This window comes from Ursus arctos, unplaced genomic scaffold (genome assembly GCF_023065955.2).
Source record: "Ursus arctos isolate Adak ecotype North America unplaced genomic scaffold, UrsArc2.0 scaffold_34, whole genome shotgun sequence".
Classification (NCBI taxonomy): Eukaryota; Metazoa; Chordata; class Mammalia; order Carnivora; family Ursidae; genus Ursus; species Ursus arctos.
The window spans coordinates 7,422,992-7,439,440 of NW_026623030.1; the positions used below are offsets into that span (position 1 = coordinate 7,422,992).

Consider the following 16,449-nt stretch of genomic DNA (forward strand, 5'->3'; position numbering starts at 1 on the left):
AGAGCCTTCGTCATCAGCCAGCGAAGTAGGGACTGAGTTTGCGGGCGGCATTGGCAGCCTGGGGGAGCCCGGGCTCCACGTTCTCAGCAGACTACCAGCAGAGGCAACTCAGAGGCCACACGGCAGTGGGCAGGTGGGGATTTGTGCTTTGCCAGCGCACATGGGGGCTTTCTTAGCGGAAAGGCCTGCTCCTTCCTGGGGGACGTTTCTGAGAGCAAAGACCAGTCCTGATGTTCTGAGCGTGCTTTAGAGCCCCCTGTCTCGTTTCCCCAACTCCAGCCATCGCTTGGTACATGTGGCTGTCCTCCTGGAGCGCCCCACAATTGCTCGCAGCCAGCTGCCTGGCACCCCCAGACCCAGACAGTGCCCCCCACATGGGTTCTGTGTGCTCAAATGCCTGGTTGTGGGCACCGCTGACTTTCGGTAATTGATGATGTGTGTTACAGGAAAAGAAACCTTAAGAGAATGTTTCTGCTGCTGTCAAGACTTTCCTAAATGCATGCATTTGAGCTTTGCGTAGAAGTGAACAGATGAGACTTGGATCTCTGGGCCTATTTTAATGACTCAGTGGCGGGATGGAGACGTGCTGTCTGTTTCTGTGTTTATGGACACAGAATTGTGGCTGGACTCCTGCCATCCTTTTCCACCTCCTAGCCCTTCTTGCTTCTTTCTCTTCTCTTCCCCCCTCCTCCCCAGGCTCCCCTCTCTCCTGCCTCATCACCTTGTAGCCGAGAGCATTCGGATGGTGTCTTGCCCATGGTTTGTTTGTTTGCTTCTTTTTTTTTTTAAGGATTTTATTTATTTATTTGACAGAGAGAGACAGCCAGCGAGAGAGGGAACACAAGCAGGGGGAGTGGGAGAGGGAGAAGCAGGCTCCCAAAGGAGGAGCCTGATGCAGGTCTCGATCCCAGAACACCGGGATCACGCCCTGAGCTGAAGGCAGACGCTTAACGACTGAGCCACCCGGGTGCCCCTTGCCCACGGTTTCTACCCAATGATGCTGTTCCTCTGAACAAGGCCACAGTGCCCAGGCCCTTCTAGCTGTTCTGCTGTTCCTTTATGCCATGCTTCAGCCAGGCTCATTGGCTTTTCACCGAGAGCTTGCCCTTCGGCTTGTGGGGGAGGCCACAAGGCAACTGAGAAGCACTTCTCATGTGCAAAGAGTTTGGGAGGCCCCCATCATCCCACTTCGGGGTGCCTGGCAGGCATTCCTACATCCTGTGTCCATTTCTTTCTTCCCCTCCTCTCCTTCCTTCCCAGGCCTGAGGTTCCTGGAGCCCAGGGAGGACAGGGGTGCAGTCGAGGACACTGGGAAGAAGCCTTTTCCAATTTCTTTCCTTTCTAGCAGATACGCTTAAGTCCGGGAGGCAGCAGACCCATCCACCACTGAGTTTTCTTGCACATTCTGTAATAGCGTTTCCAACTCAGGGCACCTGCAGCCCACCTTTCTGATTCTTTTTTTTTTTTTTTAAAGATTTTATTTATTTATTTGACAGATATAGAGACAGCCAGCGAGAGAGGGAACACAAGCAGGGGGAGTGGGAGAGGAAGAAACAGGCTCATAGCAGAGGAGCCTGATGTGGGGCTCGATCCCACAACGCCGGGATCACACCCTGAGCCGAAGGCAGATGCTTTGACCACTGTGCCACCCAGGCGCCCCCCACCTTTCTGATTCTGACCATGTCTGCACAGCACCTGCGCCATTGGATCTTTACTAGTTTTCTGTAAACCAACTAACCTTTCGGACTTCTACTACGGGAGACCAGTATGATTTGCATCAACAGAAGATAATTATAAAAATAAATGATTATTTTGCCAAAAAGCTGTTTGCCACCTAAAAAAATGCTTTGAGCCTGAATCCTGAATCCTGCTCTCTTTCTTAAGAAGAGATGTAGCAGGAGTTTGAGAGGCCGTGAACAACATATTGACACCAAATGAGCCTTTCTTCTTGGCGGACATAAAGGACCATTGAAGAGGGAATGGCTTTTTCGTTGTGCCACCTAAAATCATGTCCCATATATCTCTGTCCACGTGTTTGGGGAGCGATGATTTCAGATCTCAGATCTGCCCCTTCCTGGCTGCTGTGTGGCCTTGGGCAAGTGACTGTACCTCTCTGAGCCTTAGCATTTACTTCTGTGCACTGAAGATTATAATGCCTCCCGTTATGCTGGATGCATCCCCGGCCCCCTTCTTTCCCCGGGACCCTCTGCTCCTCCGCATCTCTGGGGCATGATTTCCTGGTTGAGACTCTAGTGTCGCTGAGTTTCCAGCATCTGCTGAACTCAGGTTCTCAGGTGAGGCTTTGAAAGCTAAGAGAATATGGCTCCTGGAGGAGAGCTGGGGAAGGGGCGAGCTCCCAGCCCTCTTGGGCTGTGACCGAGGAACACAGCCGTTAGGTGTGGTGAGGCCGTCAGTCCTTGGCAGGAGCAAACTCCCCGATGACCCTGCAGTTAGCATCTGATTTTGCTGAGACAGGAAAAGGCTTACAGGTCTCTATGCTTCTGGCTTTTAAGCCACCGGGCACATTGAGAGTGTGAGCCCGGGACAGGTGTAGGCTAGCGGAGCACAGTTTGGTTTTTTTGAAGTGCCAGCTTGCCGATCTGTTGCTAAATCAAACCCTAGCAGAATTCAGATGACCCACGGGACCACGCAGTTCCCTGGGGATTTTCCATTACGTCCGGGTGCCGTGCAAGAATTCTCCAGTGTCTTCTTGGCTTGCTTTCTTCGGACCTGTGGGCACACTGATTTCCAGCCTTTGTAGACACAGGGCTCCTTGAAACAGCGGACGCCCCTTGTTGTGATCAAGAGAAAATAGGACCGAGAGACCCCTCTGCCTCGAATAAGGACAGAGTCTTCCCGCAGATCGTTCCTCATTAGAGCCTGGAGAATCGCTCCCTTTGGCATTGCTGAAACAGTTCAAAGGGAAAATTAAGGGACGTGGGGGCCATTGAGAGGTTATGACAGAGGGAACGTGGGTGACAGGGGCTGGGGGCTGAGTTTGGGCTTCTACTCGGCGGCATCCGCTTGCTGCTTTTCGCACTGGGATGCTGCTTGGGTCTCAGGGGGTGTCCCCGCGCGAGACTGACTTGCATGGACGTGTTCCTGCTGATATCCTGATGTCAAAACATGCCTCTGGGTCCCTTTGAGTACCACGTGATGGCTTCCCAGGTTTTCTGTTACTTTATTGCATTATTCCATTACTTCTTTTCTTTTTTTTTTTTTTGAAGATTTATTTATTTATTTAGAGAGAGAGTGTGTGCAAGCAGGGGGAGGGGCAGAGGGAGAGGGAGAGAATCCTCAAACAGACTCCTCAGTGAGCACTGAGCCCGATGCAGGGCTCAACCCCAGGACCCTGACGTCATGACCTGAGCCAAAATCAAGAGTCAGACGCTTAACTGACTAAGCCACCCAGGCCCCCCTCTCCTTTTTTCTAAGAAAGCTGTCAGGTCACCTTTCTTGTTCTTTGTGGAAGGTGAATGCAAGCTGCATTGTCTGCAGTCTGCGTGTTTTCAAGGTAATGGAGTCGCTCCCGGGGGTTGCTTACAGATATTCTCGGTTGAGCATTTAAAGCTGAAAGCATTTGGTCAAGACAAGCTAGGCTGGGCAGAGGGAGCAAAGCCAGGTTTAAAGGTTTTATTTTGCTTCCACCATAGAGTGTGACAGACCTGGGTTCAAATCCCAGTCGGCTGTGCAGACATAGGCAAGTGACTGTACTTCTCTGAGCCTCAGTTTCCACTACTGTGAACTGGGGATAATAAAGCTACCCTTCAAAAGGGAGCTGGGCATCGAATGTTTTTGCCTATCTAGCGTCCTTCCCCTATTCCAGTACCAGCAACTTCTCCCATGTTCTGGGGAGCTGTATCTCCTAGCTACAACCATGGTCTACTAGAGAGACTGCTGATATGCCCACCCCCCAGGGGGCACGTGACTCTGTCCTGACCAGTCAGATTCCTTCCCTGGAAAGTGAGCCATTCATGCTTTCCTTCTGCAGCGGCCAAGCTAGGAGGATGCCAGCCTCGAGCTGCCCATGACCATGTCTCCTGTGGGTAGGGGAGCAGGCATGGCTGGATCCAGGAGTTCAGCTGAAGTCCTTAGAGCTCCATCTCTGTTCCTGTCATGATTCTGCTCTCCTCCAAGCTGGTGTACTCCAATTCCATGCCCATCTCTGAACCAGTCTCTCCCACCAGGCTTTATTGGCTAGAAGGGCTCATTTATCCATAACATGGGATGGTTAGAGAGCTGCTGGCGGTCATCTCCCAAGGAAAGATTAAGGGGCTGCTCCCAGAGAAGGGCAATGGGTCATGATAAGTGAAAGCCCCAGACTGGCTCCTGCATCCCTGGCAGAGAGAGCGTGTGCATGGGGTGGAAGTGTGAAGAGACCTTCTGTGGACCCAGAATTCAGTGTGGCGGAAGGACAGGCACAGGGGCTGGGGGTGTGACAAGAAAGAGGCTGAAGAGAGAGATTGGAATGAGATCTGGAAGGGCCTACCTTGTCCTGCAAGTAACAGTGAGGTCTCCACATCGTGGGGCTGTTTGCATGGGGTGGGGGGATGAGACAGGTCCCCCCATCCCCACCCCAACACCGGACACACTTTTGTACAAACTCTTCTTGTACGTATGGGCACTCACTAAATATTTGGGAAAGAAATAATTCTCAAATTCTCCAGGAAAAGAGGAGTTATAAAGATGGAGGGGCGCGAAAGGGAATGTGAACGTGCCTATTGAAAGATGTGTTGGAGGGACAGATGGACTCAGAATTGTCCCAGGTGCACTTTTATTTCTTTAAGTAAACTCTACATCCAACATGGGGCTTAAACTCACAACCCTGAGAGGGGTCCCATGTTCTACTGACTAAGTCAGCCAGGCGCCCCCTGGGCATTCTTCATGAATAGATAGGACTTCTCTTCCTAAGGAGTCCTGTGAGATAGGGATGTTAATAATAATAAGCTGAAGTTTCTGGAATACAATGGGCCTTAACATGGTGCTAAGCGCTTTATTTACACCAGCATCTCAAGTTAATTCTCCTAACAACCCAACGAGGTAGGCATTATTTCACACACACACCCCTCCCTCCTCATCCCAGACTGCTCGGTGGTCCAGAGAGGTGAAGTGATTTGCCCGAGGTCACACAGCACAGAGGCAGCAGAAGTGAGGTTCGAATGTGGATTCGTGGTGATTTCCTACTGCGCTGAAGTGGGCCCTTTTTGCTCCTCCTGGGCAATGTTTATTTGCTCATTTCTGGCATGAGGATTATTTTCTCAGTGTCACCGGAGAAGACGATGGTCCTCCCCTGGACCTTGGTCCTGCGGGGCCACCCGATCGTAGGCAGGAGGCTGGCTAGCACTGCGTTAAGGATGGCAGTCACATAGCCCCAGCCCAGCTGGCACTGCCCGCTGCGGTACACAGAGGAGGCTCCGCAGGCTTCCTTGGCAAATGGGGAGGCCAGGCTGACGGGGAAAACCAGCAGGCCCACAATGGTAGTGGTGGCTGGAGACGGAAGGAAGGAACACCAGTGTGTCAGTCAAGGGACTCTGGGCTAACCTCATGCCAGGACTCATTGATCCACCCTCCTATCTACCCTCCCATTCATGAGTCCATTCACTTATATATTGACTTATCATCTATCCTTTTACCCCATCACTCAACTAGTCTTCCACCCAACTGTCCATCTACTCACCCACCCATTCAACCATATTCTAACCCCCTCATCTCTTCATCCCCCTATCCACCTATCCATTCACTTATCTGTCCATCTACCCGTCTGCCCACTTAGCCACCTGCACCCCATCCAACCATCCATACACCCACCCATCCACCTACTCGTCCATCCGTCTGTCCACCCATCCACCCACCACCCACCCAGCCACCCACTCAATCATCCATCCGTCCATCCATCCATCCATCCATCCACCCACCTACCCATCCACCCACCCACCCATCTGTCCACCAACCCATCCATCCATCCATCCATCCATCCATCCATCCATCCACCTACCCGTCCATCCATCTATCATCCACTAATACATAGATCCATCCATCAGTTCACCTACTTACCTACCCACCCTGTCATTCATTCATTCACCAACCCACCTATCCGTGCATGCATTCATTCATCAAAACTGTTGCAGGTGCTGTGGTGGGCACTATGAGCCTAAGGAAATAAACTATACGTCCTCACCTTCAAGGACTCTCGGTGCCGGAGAATCACATGACCCTAGCTTCTCTTGCTGCTCTTCAGCCACATTGGTCTGCTTACAGTTCTGTGAACACACTGAGCTCACTTGTCTCTATGCTTTTGCCCCCAATGTTCCCATTACCTGAAATTCCCTTTTATATTTGACCAATGCCCACCTGTACTTTCAGACTCAGCCCAAGCGATACCTCCTTCAGGAAGCCTTCGTTAACATTCTCCTCCCTCCTGGAGTTTTTCCTTTCGTCTTGTGCTCATCCCTAGCTTATCAGATATCCATTGAGTTGTAACTGCCTGATGCCCCCCCCCAGACACTGCACAAGCCTAGGACTAAGGACTATATAGCTCCGTCCATTGATTCAACAAATATTTAGTGAGCATCTATTATGTGCGAAGCACTGTGCCAGGTGCTGGTGATGCCAAGGCAAACGTGACCTTGCCCTCAAGGAGCTGATGTTGTAGCAGAGAGAGATGAACAGTCATCAGGCCGGCAGATGAGTAAGCGCTGTGAAAAATACAGACCAAGGTGAGAGGTAGGAGAATCTTGGGAGAGGGGAGCTCCCTTGCCTAGAGGTCATGGGAGATCTCACTGAGACGTGATATCTGAGCAACGTAGAGCAGCAAGACATGTAAGGTCTGAGAGAAGAGAATCCCAGGCTGAGGGGACAAGCATGCTGTATCATGGAACAGAAAGCAAGCCATGCGGCTGGAGCATGTGGAGCCTGGCAGAAGGGGTAAGAGGTGAGATTGGCGAGGGAAGGAGGGTTTCATCAGGCAGAGCCTCATGGGCCATGACGAGGAGTGTGGATTTTGCTCTGAGTGTAACAGGAAGTCACTAGAGGGTAGATAAACCAGTTTGAGTGGCCCAATCTGATTTCAGTTTTAACAGGACCTGTTTGGCCAGTGTGCAGACAGACTCTAAGGGGCAAAGGTGGCAGCAGAGAGACATGTGAGGTGGTTATCACTCTAATCCAGGTGAGAGGTGGTGGGGGATTAATTGCATGAGGGTTGCAGTTGAGCCCTGGGCTAGACCATCCAGAGCCTAGGTGGGAGTTAGAGAAAAGCAGCCTTCCTGGGGAGTTGCAGCCTGGCCATTTCACAGCTTAGCAAGCGGCGCATAGGCTAGACTTCAGCATCTCTCAGCCCTCAGTGGGGTTTCCTTGTGCAGTGCACAACCTGATCAACTGTGTATGGTGGTCCTGGTAAAGATGATACAAAGTGGATGGGTGAGAGAGAAACAAAGGGGACAGACTATTAGGACTGGGTTTAGCTAAGGGCAGGAGAGAGTGATGTTAAGTATGCCATTCCCTCCCCACGATTTTTGGCTTGCTCAAGAACCAGAAAGTCTTCAGTTCTAGGGTTTATCTCTGAGATTCAACATAGGAGGCCCAGCTCTGCTCACAGGGATCATTCATTCATTCATTCATTCTACAAACACGTCTGGAATGCTTGCTATGTGACAGTGGATTTACCTGCAGCTGCCTGCACCCCTGGCATTGGGCCACTGCCCCTTCTGGGACACAGTCCTTTGGGGGCCAGAGCCCAAGATAGGAGGAGAACTGCATTAAAGGCCAACAAGAGCCATCCTCCAAGGAGAATTGCAGCCGAGACCTGTCAGGAAGAAAGAGGAAGGAGGGTATTGAATGGGGCAGATAGGCGCAGGTGTATGTCTCTCTGTTTATTGGTCAGCTACTAGTCCTTAAACCCCCAACAGGTCTGTGCTATTATTACCCCCATTTTACATATACACAAACTGAGGTCCAAGGAGGTTGAGTCATTTCCCTCAGGACACACAGCTAATTAAGTGGTAAAGCCAGAATTAAGATCCAGATTTACAGCCACCATACCCCACCTTTACTGAATACCTGCTATAAGATGGGATCACAAGGAGAGGCACCCTTGTAATTATTGGCTTTAGAGGCTGTATAATCTTCCTTAGAGGTGTTGAACTGGGAGGCCTGACCCCTCGTCCACATTGTTAAATTTGGTAATGTGTATCGTAACAGACTTTCAACACCTTAGCTGTGGTTTTCAAACTTAGCAGCACTCAGAGGGTGGCCAGGTAGGTGTGTACAGGTCGTACACTGTACAACCCTTGGAGAGGCCTTGGGATCATCATAGATTTGCATATTCGTTACAGTCCTTTTCCAGCAGATGGCAGTATAGTGTCCTGAAGAAGGGGAAACCTCTTAATTTCTACTAAGATGCTATAGGGACTTGAAGCTGCCTTTAGAATCCTCCTGGGTGTTTGCTAAAATGCAGATAGCCAGACTCCACAGCACACCTGCAGACTCAGAGGCTCAGTGTGGGGTAGGCGGTGGGGGCTAGAACTGCCCCCCCCCCCCCCCGCCTCTGGTGGATTTGATAGTGCCCCGAGGTCCCAGCCCAGGTCTTACCTTCCAGGCAAAGTCAGGAATATCTTCCAGGGACCTGAAGGTCCCACAGCTCTGGTTCCAGCTGTCACCCCGAGGCCAGGAGCAGTAGGTGAGGACGCCAAAGGAGAAGGTGTGGGACTGGAACCAGGCGGGAGAGATGAGGCTAAGGGCCAAGATGCAGGCTAGGGAGAGTCCCAGGGCTGCCCAGACGCTGCCTGCCATCAGGGAGCATCGATGACCTAGCGGTCACCAGGCAAGATAAGTGGCGGAGGCTGCTGGGAAGAGAGGAACCAGGAGCTGATGAAGGTGCCCCCCCCAGTCAGGGACCTGGTCCTGTGTTTAGACTCTAGGTCCCCAGCCTCCTTTTCGGACTGGTGATGCAGTGGGAGGTGTTAATATCTGGGGAGGGGGTGAGGCTTTGCCCCAACAAGTTCTGGAAGTAGAGTAACCCCAAATCCTAGAATAAATGTTAGTGCTTAAACAGAACTTTGAACACTCCCGCTCTGCATGGAACATCGTCATCTCCGATCCCAGCAAGCCCCCCCCCCATGTTTCCTTCCTTCCTTCCTTTGCTCGTTCATTCATTGCTCAGCCCATCAAGTGTGGCACCGTCCAAAAGGGCTGCTGCCCCCCAGAGGGGGCACCTTTTTCTAAATCACACATGGATGCGGTGTTTCCAGCATCCACCCTGCCCATTAGCTCACTCCTGCCAACCACTGACCGCTGTAATTATTTAATTGTATCTGTTTGGAGGTATTTTTGCAAAATAGGTATTGTTCAGCATGTGTATAATTTTTAAAAGATTTTATTTATTTATTTATTTATTTGAGAAAGAGAGAGATAGTGAGAGCATGAGCAAGAAGGAGAGGGAGAAGCCAGTTCCCCACTGAGCAAGGAGCCCAACGTGGGACTCAATCCCAAGACCCTGAGATCATGAACCGAGCTGAAGGCAGACGTTCAATCGACTGAGCCACCCAGGCGCCCCAGTGTGTATTTTTAATTTGTGTAATTGACATTAATTCGTATGTTGCATTTTGGTTCCTACTTTGGGCACCAAGCATAATGCCTTTAGGGTCGATCCACGTATCTGTGTGCATGCCTATTCCGTTTAACTTGGAGTTTCCCAGAAGCAGATCCTGAGACGAGGGTTTGGGTGCAGGCAGTTTACCTGGGAGGTGGTCCTGTGGAGGAGGAAGTGGGATGGGGGGAGAAGGCGGCCGGTTAAGAGTGTGTTACGAAGCCAGCTGTCCCCAGGGTGGCTCTGAGAGATGGGGTACACCCGGCACCTCCAAGTTATCCCTCCAGAGGGCAGAGGGAGCTGTGGTCTTTACATACCAATTCCTGCCAGCCATTGGTTGAGGGCCACCCCCCGCGCTGGGTGGCAGCCATGTGTTTGGGGTGGGGGGTGGGCTGGGGGGCAAATGGGCTCCAACAGGAACTGACAAAAGAGCGGCAATAAAATGCAGCAGGCAGGTGAAAGCCTGTGCGGAGACACGATGACACTGAGGGGTGCGGAGCTGACCGTGACCGGACCTGCCACATCGTCGCCTCCACTGGCTGCGTGCTATTCCCTCTGCTGTTCGCCAGCTCCAGCCCTCTGCCACGGGCAGCTCTGCTGTGAACATCCATGTGCGTGGACTTGTGCCAGAATTTTGGGGGGCCTACACCTTGGAACACATTTGCTGTCTCATATGGCACAGCTCTGCTTCCTCGGAGCCAGAAATCCCGACTCCTCCCCCGGGGTGGCCGCACTATGCCACAGTCTCTCCCTCCGTGCCGACGGCGCCTGTGAGCCCACGTGGCCAAACATTCATCTCAGTCTCCTCCCGTTTTACAGCTGGGAAAGGAGAGGCCCAAAGAGGCTAACAGACTCCCCCAGACCGACCCAGGACGCCAGTGTGGGTGGGTGAGTTGGGTGGCAGGTGCTGTCCACACGCTGTCACATGCTGGGCAATTAGTCCACATCCTAGAGCTCACATGCTTCGTGACTCCCCGGCCACAAGCCCAGAGCGCAGGAGCGAGCTCGTCTTTGCGGACTGGAGGAGAGCCCGCCTGTGGCCCGCGTGTCTGCTGGGCCGCGGGTGGGTGCTATGACCTCGTGTCTGACAGGGGAGGACGCTGAGGCTCAGTGAGGTGTGGGCGACTCAGCCCAAGGACACAGTTAGAAGGGGCGGGCCAGGGATTCATACCCAGACTCGAGGAGTCGGCAGCTGTCCTTCCGGAGAGCCCCAGGGTGATGGTTCTAATAGTTACCCAGCATCACCCAGCTGCCGCGGGCCCCGGCACTGGTCTAGGTGGCTCCTTGGAGAAGTCAGGAGACATGCCCAGGACCTCACAGCTAAGATGTGGGACAGCAGTGCTAGAACCTGGATCTGTCCGAGCCTTGAACGGGGATTAAGTTGAATGCGTAACCATGCTCCTTCCCATCTCCTTGCTTGGCCTCATTCAGCCCCGACCTCTATTCTTCCCCTGTCTTCCTCTCCCCAGTGCTTAGCTTTCGTCTGAGGCCGGGCTGTGTATCTGTCCCTCTCTGCCCAGAGGTGGCCACCCCCCACCCCCACGGGGCCAAAATAACTCCTCTGACCCGGTGATGGCATCTCCCAAGAGAATTTCGTTTCTCTTGCCCTGAAACTGCCCCCAAGCATCTCTGAAAGTCCCAGGTACAAACCAACCTTCCAACCATTTACAGCCCAAGTAAATGCTTTCACTTTGAGGAGGCGTACGGGCTGTGAGGCCACAGAGGGTCAATTTCTGGCTCTCCTATGTATTGGCTGTGTGACTTTGGGCCAGGCACCTACCCTCTCTGAGCCTCCTTCGTCTGTAAAACAAGCCTGATACGAGTACCTATCTCAGCGGTTGTTGGGAGGATTCAATGAGAAGACGTACAGAAGCTACTTTGTGGAGGGCCCTGCACCCAGGAGGTCCTCCACGAATGATGGTGGTGGTGATCCCGGTGGGGGCAGTGGGGTTATTCGCAGTAGTACTCGTATTAGTCATAGCTGTTATCTTGTTGCTCACACCAGGTGGGATTAGCAGATACTTCAAAGAGATAAAAACCAAAAATGGAGGCCCAGATTGCTCATGTGACTTGCCCGAGATCCCCTGGCAACTCAGGGGAAAACTGAGATCCAAGCCAAGACCCCAGCCCCCAGACTGAGAAGCAGAAACACCTTCTTCTCCCCTGATGACATCCCTCCACCTCCTGTTCCCCAGTGTCCGTCCCCTTGGCTTGCTCTCAGAGAGGGAGGGGGCAGGTGGATGGGGAAGAAGGGGAAGGAAGGGAAGGGTGCCAGCGATGCAGGGAGACTGAGAATTACCCAAGAGGGCAGGGAGGGGTGCAAAACGCTCCAAAGGGAAGGCAAGGCCCAGCTGCAACCACTGACCAGCAAACACCCACTAATCCGCCCTTGGCGGCCCCTCGACCCTTCCTGGGACGATGCGACACGACACCCTTCCCTCCACCTGCCTCAGCCCCTCTGACACACTCGTTGACAGACACAGGGAGAGTTTATGCCACAGCCCTGCACGTCAAGGGCCTCCAGAGAACAACCGTGCTACAGTTTTCCAGAGGAAGGATGTAGGATTCCATGGTGCCTCCAACGGTCCTTGGAGAATATTCAGGGTGTCACTTAAATGTCACTAGATCGTAAAGTGCCAAAGTTACTGAGTTTTTGATTTTCCTTCGTTACTTCTCTTTACATCAAGAGGAAAGTCCCTGTTGGAGCTAATCAGTCTTTTTTTTTTTTTAAGATTTTTATTTATTTATTTGACAGCTAGAGAGAGAGAGGACAAGTAGGCAGAGCAGCAGGCAGAGGGAGAGGGAGAAGCAGACTCTCCGCTGAGCAGGGAGCCCGATGTGGGGCTCGATCCTAGGCCCCCAGGATCATGACCTGAGCTGAAGGCAGACGCTTAACCCACCGAGCCACCCAGGCGCCCCGGAGCTAATCAGTCTTAAACACCTTTCAAAATCTGTCAACCTCCCCCTTTTATTTTATTTATTTATTTATTAAAGATTTTATTTTATTGAGAGAGTGCACACACGAGTGGGGGGGAGGGGAGAGGGAGAGAGAGAATCCCAAGCAGACTCTGCACTGAGCATGGAGCCTGATGCGGGGCTCGAGCCCACGACCCTGAGATCATGACCTGAGCTGAAACCAAGAGTCGGATGCTCAACCGACTGAGCCACCCAGGCGCCCCCAACCTCCTCCTTTTAAAAATGATGGGGAGCCTTGAAGAGGCAACAAAGTCGGGTGAGAATTCAGGAATGTGGGCGGGGTTTCCTCGTATTTATCGTGGTGCTTTTGTTCTATGTTTTGCTGGGATGCTGGTTGGCCACTTAGAATTGAAATGTCTTTTAATGAAAAACTGAGTTAATTTAAAACCCAGTCATATCTAAATAATAATAGAGGTGGCAGGACGAGGAGGCCACGGGGGAGGTGGTTTGCTGATAGCCAACACTATATTGATGACCGAAAGCGAGGCCCAGGAGGGCTGAGCCAGCTGAAGGGCACCCAGGGTCAAAAGTGTCTGAGCTGCCAGCCAAGCCAAGGGCACCCACGCAGACTCCCCAGGCCCGGTGCTTTTCAACCTTGGGCTTCACTTCGGGTCTGCAAGCCTGGCTAGCACTTTAAATGTGGCAGGAGTCCTGGGCTTGGAGGCCAGCCAATTACTCTACCACTTCCCAGTCGTGTGATCTGGGACGAGACGCTGCATTGGTCTGGGCCTCAGTTTCTCCATCTGTAAAAGCAGATTAGACATCCCAGGGGGTATGGGGCATGGGGTTTAATCACCGTGCAGGGTGATGTTGTAGAAAGAAGCAGACGGACCACATCTTCCCCTTCCCAACACTATGACCTTGGGGAGGCCGCCTCACCTCACTGGATAAAGGGCTGGGGGCTTGGGGGTTCACGGGGTAGAATGCATGTGTGTGTCTCGGGGGAGGGAGAGAGAAGCCTGGGCGGGGAGGTCAGGGGTACAATGCAGGGACATTTTATTCCCAGGATTAGAGAAACCTGGTGGCTGCTAGCCGGCGGTGAGATGCAGCCCCTTGAGTGAACGCGGATGGAGTCTTTTATTCCTACACCAAAATCAGCCTCTCCTGGGGGTTGGGCAGGATCCCGAGGGGTGTAATTCCAGCCAGGAAGCCGGGGAGCCCAGAGCCAGCTGAGGCCCATGATTTTTGCATCTCTCCGGCTGCCCCTGTGCCTCTCCAGGCGTTTCTGACCTTGAAAGGCGTTTTGTTCTCCAGATAATGTCCTCAATGTCACAAGGGAAAATCACGCCGACCGTCCAGGTGCCCAGAAACCTAAATGAGGCATTATAACCTGAAACCACATCCGGGCGGACTCCCATTAGCTGGAATCCACCTAAGGGAAGCTTGAAAGGGACTGAACCTTTTCTCCTCTGCCAGCTCTGCATTTAACTGTTGATGGCGGTCAAGGACGAGGGACCACTCACCAAGCCCCATCGGAAATACTTGCAGTGCCCGGCTTCCTGTAAGCCTCCTGGCCACTCCAGGGCAGGTGCTCTTATCAGAGTTCCCAGTTTGATTTTAAAAGATTTTTAAAAGCTTATCTGAGAGCGAGCGAGCAAGGGAGAGAGAGAGAGCGAGAACTAACACGGGCAGGGGGTTGGGACAGAGGCGGAGGCAGAATCAGGGAGCCTGATGTGGGGCTCGATCCCAGGACCCTGAGATCATGACCTGAGCCGAAGGCAGATGCTTCACCGACGGAGTGTCCCAGGTGCCCCAGAGTTCCCAGTTTTACAGAATACAAAAAGGAAGGCTCAGGAAGTTAGTGGTAAAACAGGAAGGAAGAGTAAAGCAGGCACTCAAACTCAGGCAATTGGGCTTCCGACCTGAGCCCCAGGTGAGAGTAAAAGGTTAGTTTACAAGCCAGATGCATACGCAGCACGTTCCTGGGCTGTCCACGGTCGGGGCCCCCACCTGAACTGGCCAGGGAGCTTGCATGGTCCCGGAGGAGCCAAAGTCGGCCATAGCAGGTGGAGTGACGGGACTTGGCAGGGGGAGGGGCTGCTCGTGCTTCGGTATGTCCCCGCAGCCAAGTCCCTTTCTTTTTCCTGGCTTCCATGTCCTTATCTGTGAACCAAAGGGGTGGATCATTTGTTCATTGAACTCCGATGTGCCCAGCCCGATGTGCCCCTCGTGGACACAGTAGTGAACAGAGCGTTGTCTGCGCCCTCTAGGAGTTTACGGTTTTGTGGGCAACACAGACCAACAGGTTAGAACAATAGGGTCTGTCTGTCCATCCAGCCATCCGTCTATTCAACAAATATTTATTGAGTATCTGTTACGTTCCTGGAAGTGTTCAAGGTGTTGCAGGTTTAGTAGTGAGGAAAACAGACGCAACTTCGGTCCTCACAGAGCTTCTACTCTAGAAGGAAAGCAAGACAGGAAGAACATAAACAAGTCAGCCTATAAGATGCTGGACGTTAATAAATGCCGTAGAGAAAGATGAAGCAGGGAAGGGAGGTGCCGAGTGGTTGGAGAGGTCAGGGGAAACCACGAGAAGGTGACCTTTGGGCAGGAGCTGAAGGAGGAAGCCATGTGGATTCGTGGGGGAGGAATATTCCAGGCAGTGGGAGGTAAGGTGCAAAGGCCCTGTGGTGAGCATGGGCTTGGCAAGTTTCAGGAAGAAAAGAAGCTGGGGGAAGGGGAGTCGTGGAGGGCCTTGCTGGCAAAGAAGATCTTTGGCTTTTAATTTCTGAGTGAGATGCAGAATCTGTGGGTAGGCCTGAGCAGGAGTGTGGCGACCTGTCCTGTGTTTTCAAAAGATCACTCTGGGGGCACCGGGGTGGCTCAGTCGCTGAAGCGTCCAACTGGTGATTTCAGCTCAGGTCATGAGATGGGGCCCTGCATCCAACTCCACGCTCAGTATGGAGCCTGCTTAAGATTCCCTCTCCCTCTGCCCTCCCCCATTCCCTCTCTCCCTCTCTAAAAAATAATTAATTTTAATTAAATAAAATGTTCACTCTGGCTGCTGAGCGGAGAACCAGGCAGAAGAGAGAAGGAGGGAGAAGTAGTTACCAACTTTAGTCCGTCAGGTGCGAGACAAGGGTGGACCAGATGGGTGAGCCGAGAGCGAGGGAAGGGGAAAGGAGCAGAGTCTGGAGCTCTGCTGAAGGTCAAAGGTCAAGCTACCTGGACGTGCTTATGAATTAGACGGAGTGTGAGGAGGCCTCCAGGGCTTTTTCCCTCGGTACCTGGGATGGGGGAGCTGCCGCTGCTGATTTGGGGACGCTCTGGGAGGAGCAGGTGTGAGGGGAGGAAGAGGTATCTGAACGTGACGTAGCCTAACTGAAGTTTCGGACGTGCGTTTTCCCAAGCCGTCAATCAACAGATGGGGACGGCGCACCTTCGGGCCGAGAGAAAGCTCAGGGCAATGCTGGGCACCAGCAGAGAGGAGGGGCACCTGACCCAGCCCGGGGGCAGGGGGGCAGGGGACAGCCAGGCTGAGAGCTGCTGGGCCAGCTGGGACTGCGCTGGAGCTGGACTTGGACCCCTTTCTCTTCTCCCAGGTAAGCCAGACTTCTGCTTCTGGCCTGGCTGTGCTACAACCCGGCCGGGCGAGCGAGGCAAAGGGTGCGACGCAGTGGGCCGAAGGTGTGGTGCCCCCAGACTCGTATGTTGAAATCCTAACCCCCGAGCTCATGGTATGGGCACGTGGGGCCTTGGGGAGGTGAGGAGGTCGTGAGGGTGGGGCCCTCATGAAGGCATTTGTGCCCTCGTAAAGGAGGCCCCGGGGCGCTCCCTCACCCCTTCTGCCGCGGGAGGACACAGAGAGAGGAAGGCGGTGGGAAGACTGGCAGGTGCGCTCTCACCAGACGCCACGTCTGCCTGCGTCTTGATCTTGGAATTCGCAGCCT

The 16,449-nt window shown here is 53.0% G+C and overlaps 1 protein-coding gene across 1 annotated transcript; it reads right to left on the bottom strand.

Moving 5' to 3' along the window:
- Positions 1–5,224: 5,224 nt before the first annotated feature.
- Positions 5,225–8,787, bottom strand: LHFPL7 (LHFPL tetraspan subfamily member 7). The gene is made up of 3 exons (XM_048221313.1): positions 8,587–8,787; positions 7,663–7,801; positions 5,225–5,487 (listed from the first exon to the last, which is right to left on the bottom strand). The coding sequence occupies exons 1-3, from the start codon at positions 8,785–8,787 to the stop codon at positions 5,225–5,227; spliced, it is 603 nt and encodes a 200-aa protein (XP_048077270.1).
- Between the last annotated feature and the right edge of the window lie 7,662 nt (positions 8,788–16,449).

Excerpts from the sequence above, each read along its gene's own strand:
- LHFPL7 (XM_048221313.1), bottom strand. The coding sequence starts at position 8,787 with ATGGCAGGCAGCGTCTGGGCAGCCCTGGGACTCTCCCTAGCCTGCATC. Across the intron at positions 7,802-8,586 it reads TTCCTGACTTTGCCTGGAAG|GTCTCGGCTGCAATTCTCCT; the intron begins GTAAGACCTGGG and ends TCTTCCTGACAG. Across the intron at positions 5,488-7,662 it reads AGGGGTGCAGGCAGCTGCAG|CCACCACTACCATTGTGGGC; the intron begins GTAAATCCACTG and ends TTCCGTCTCCAG.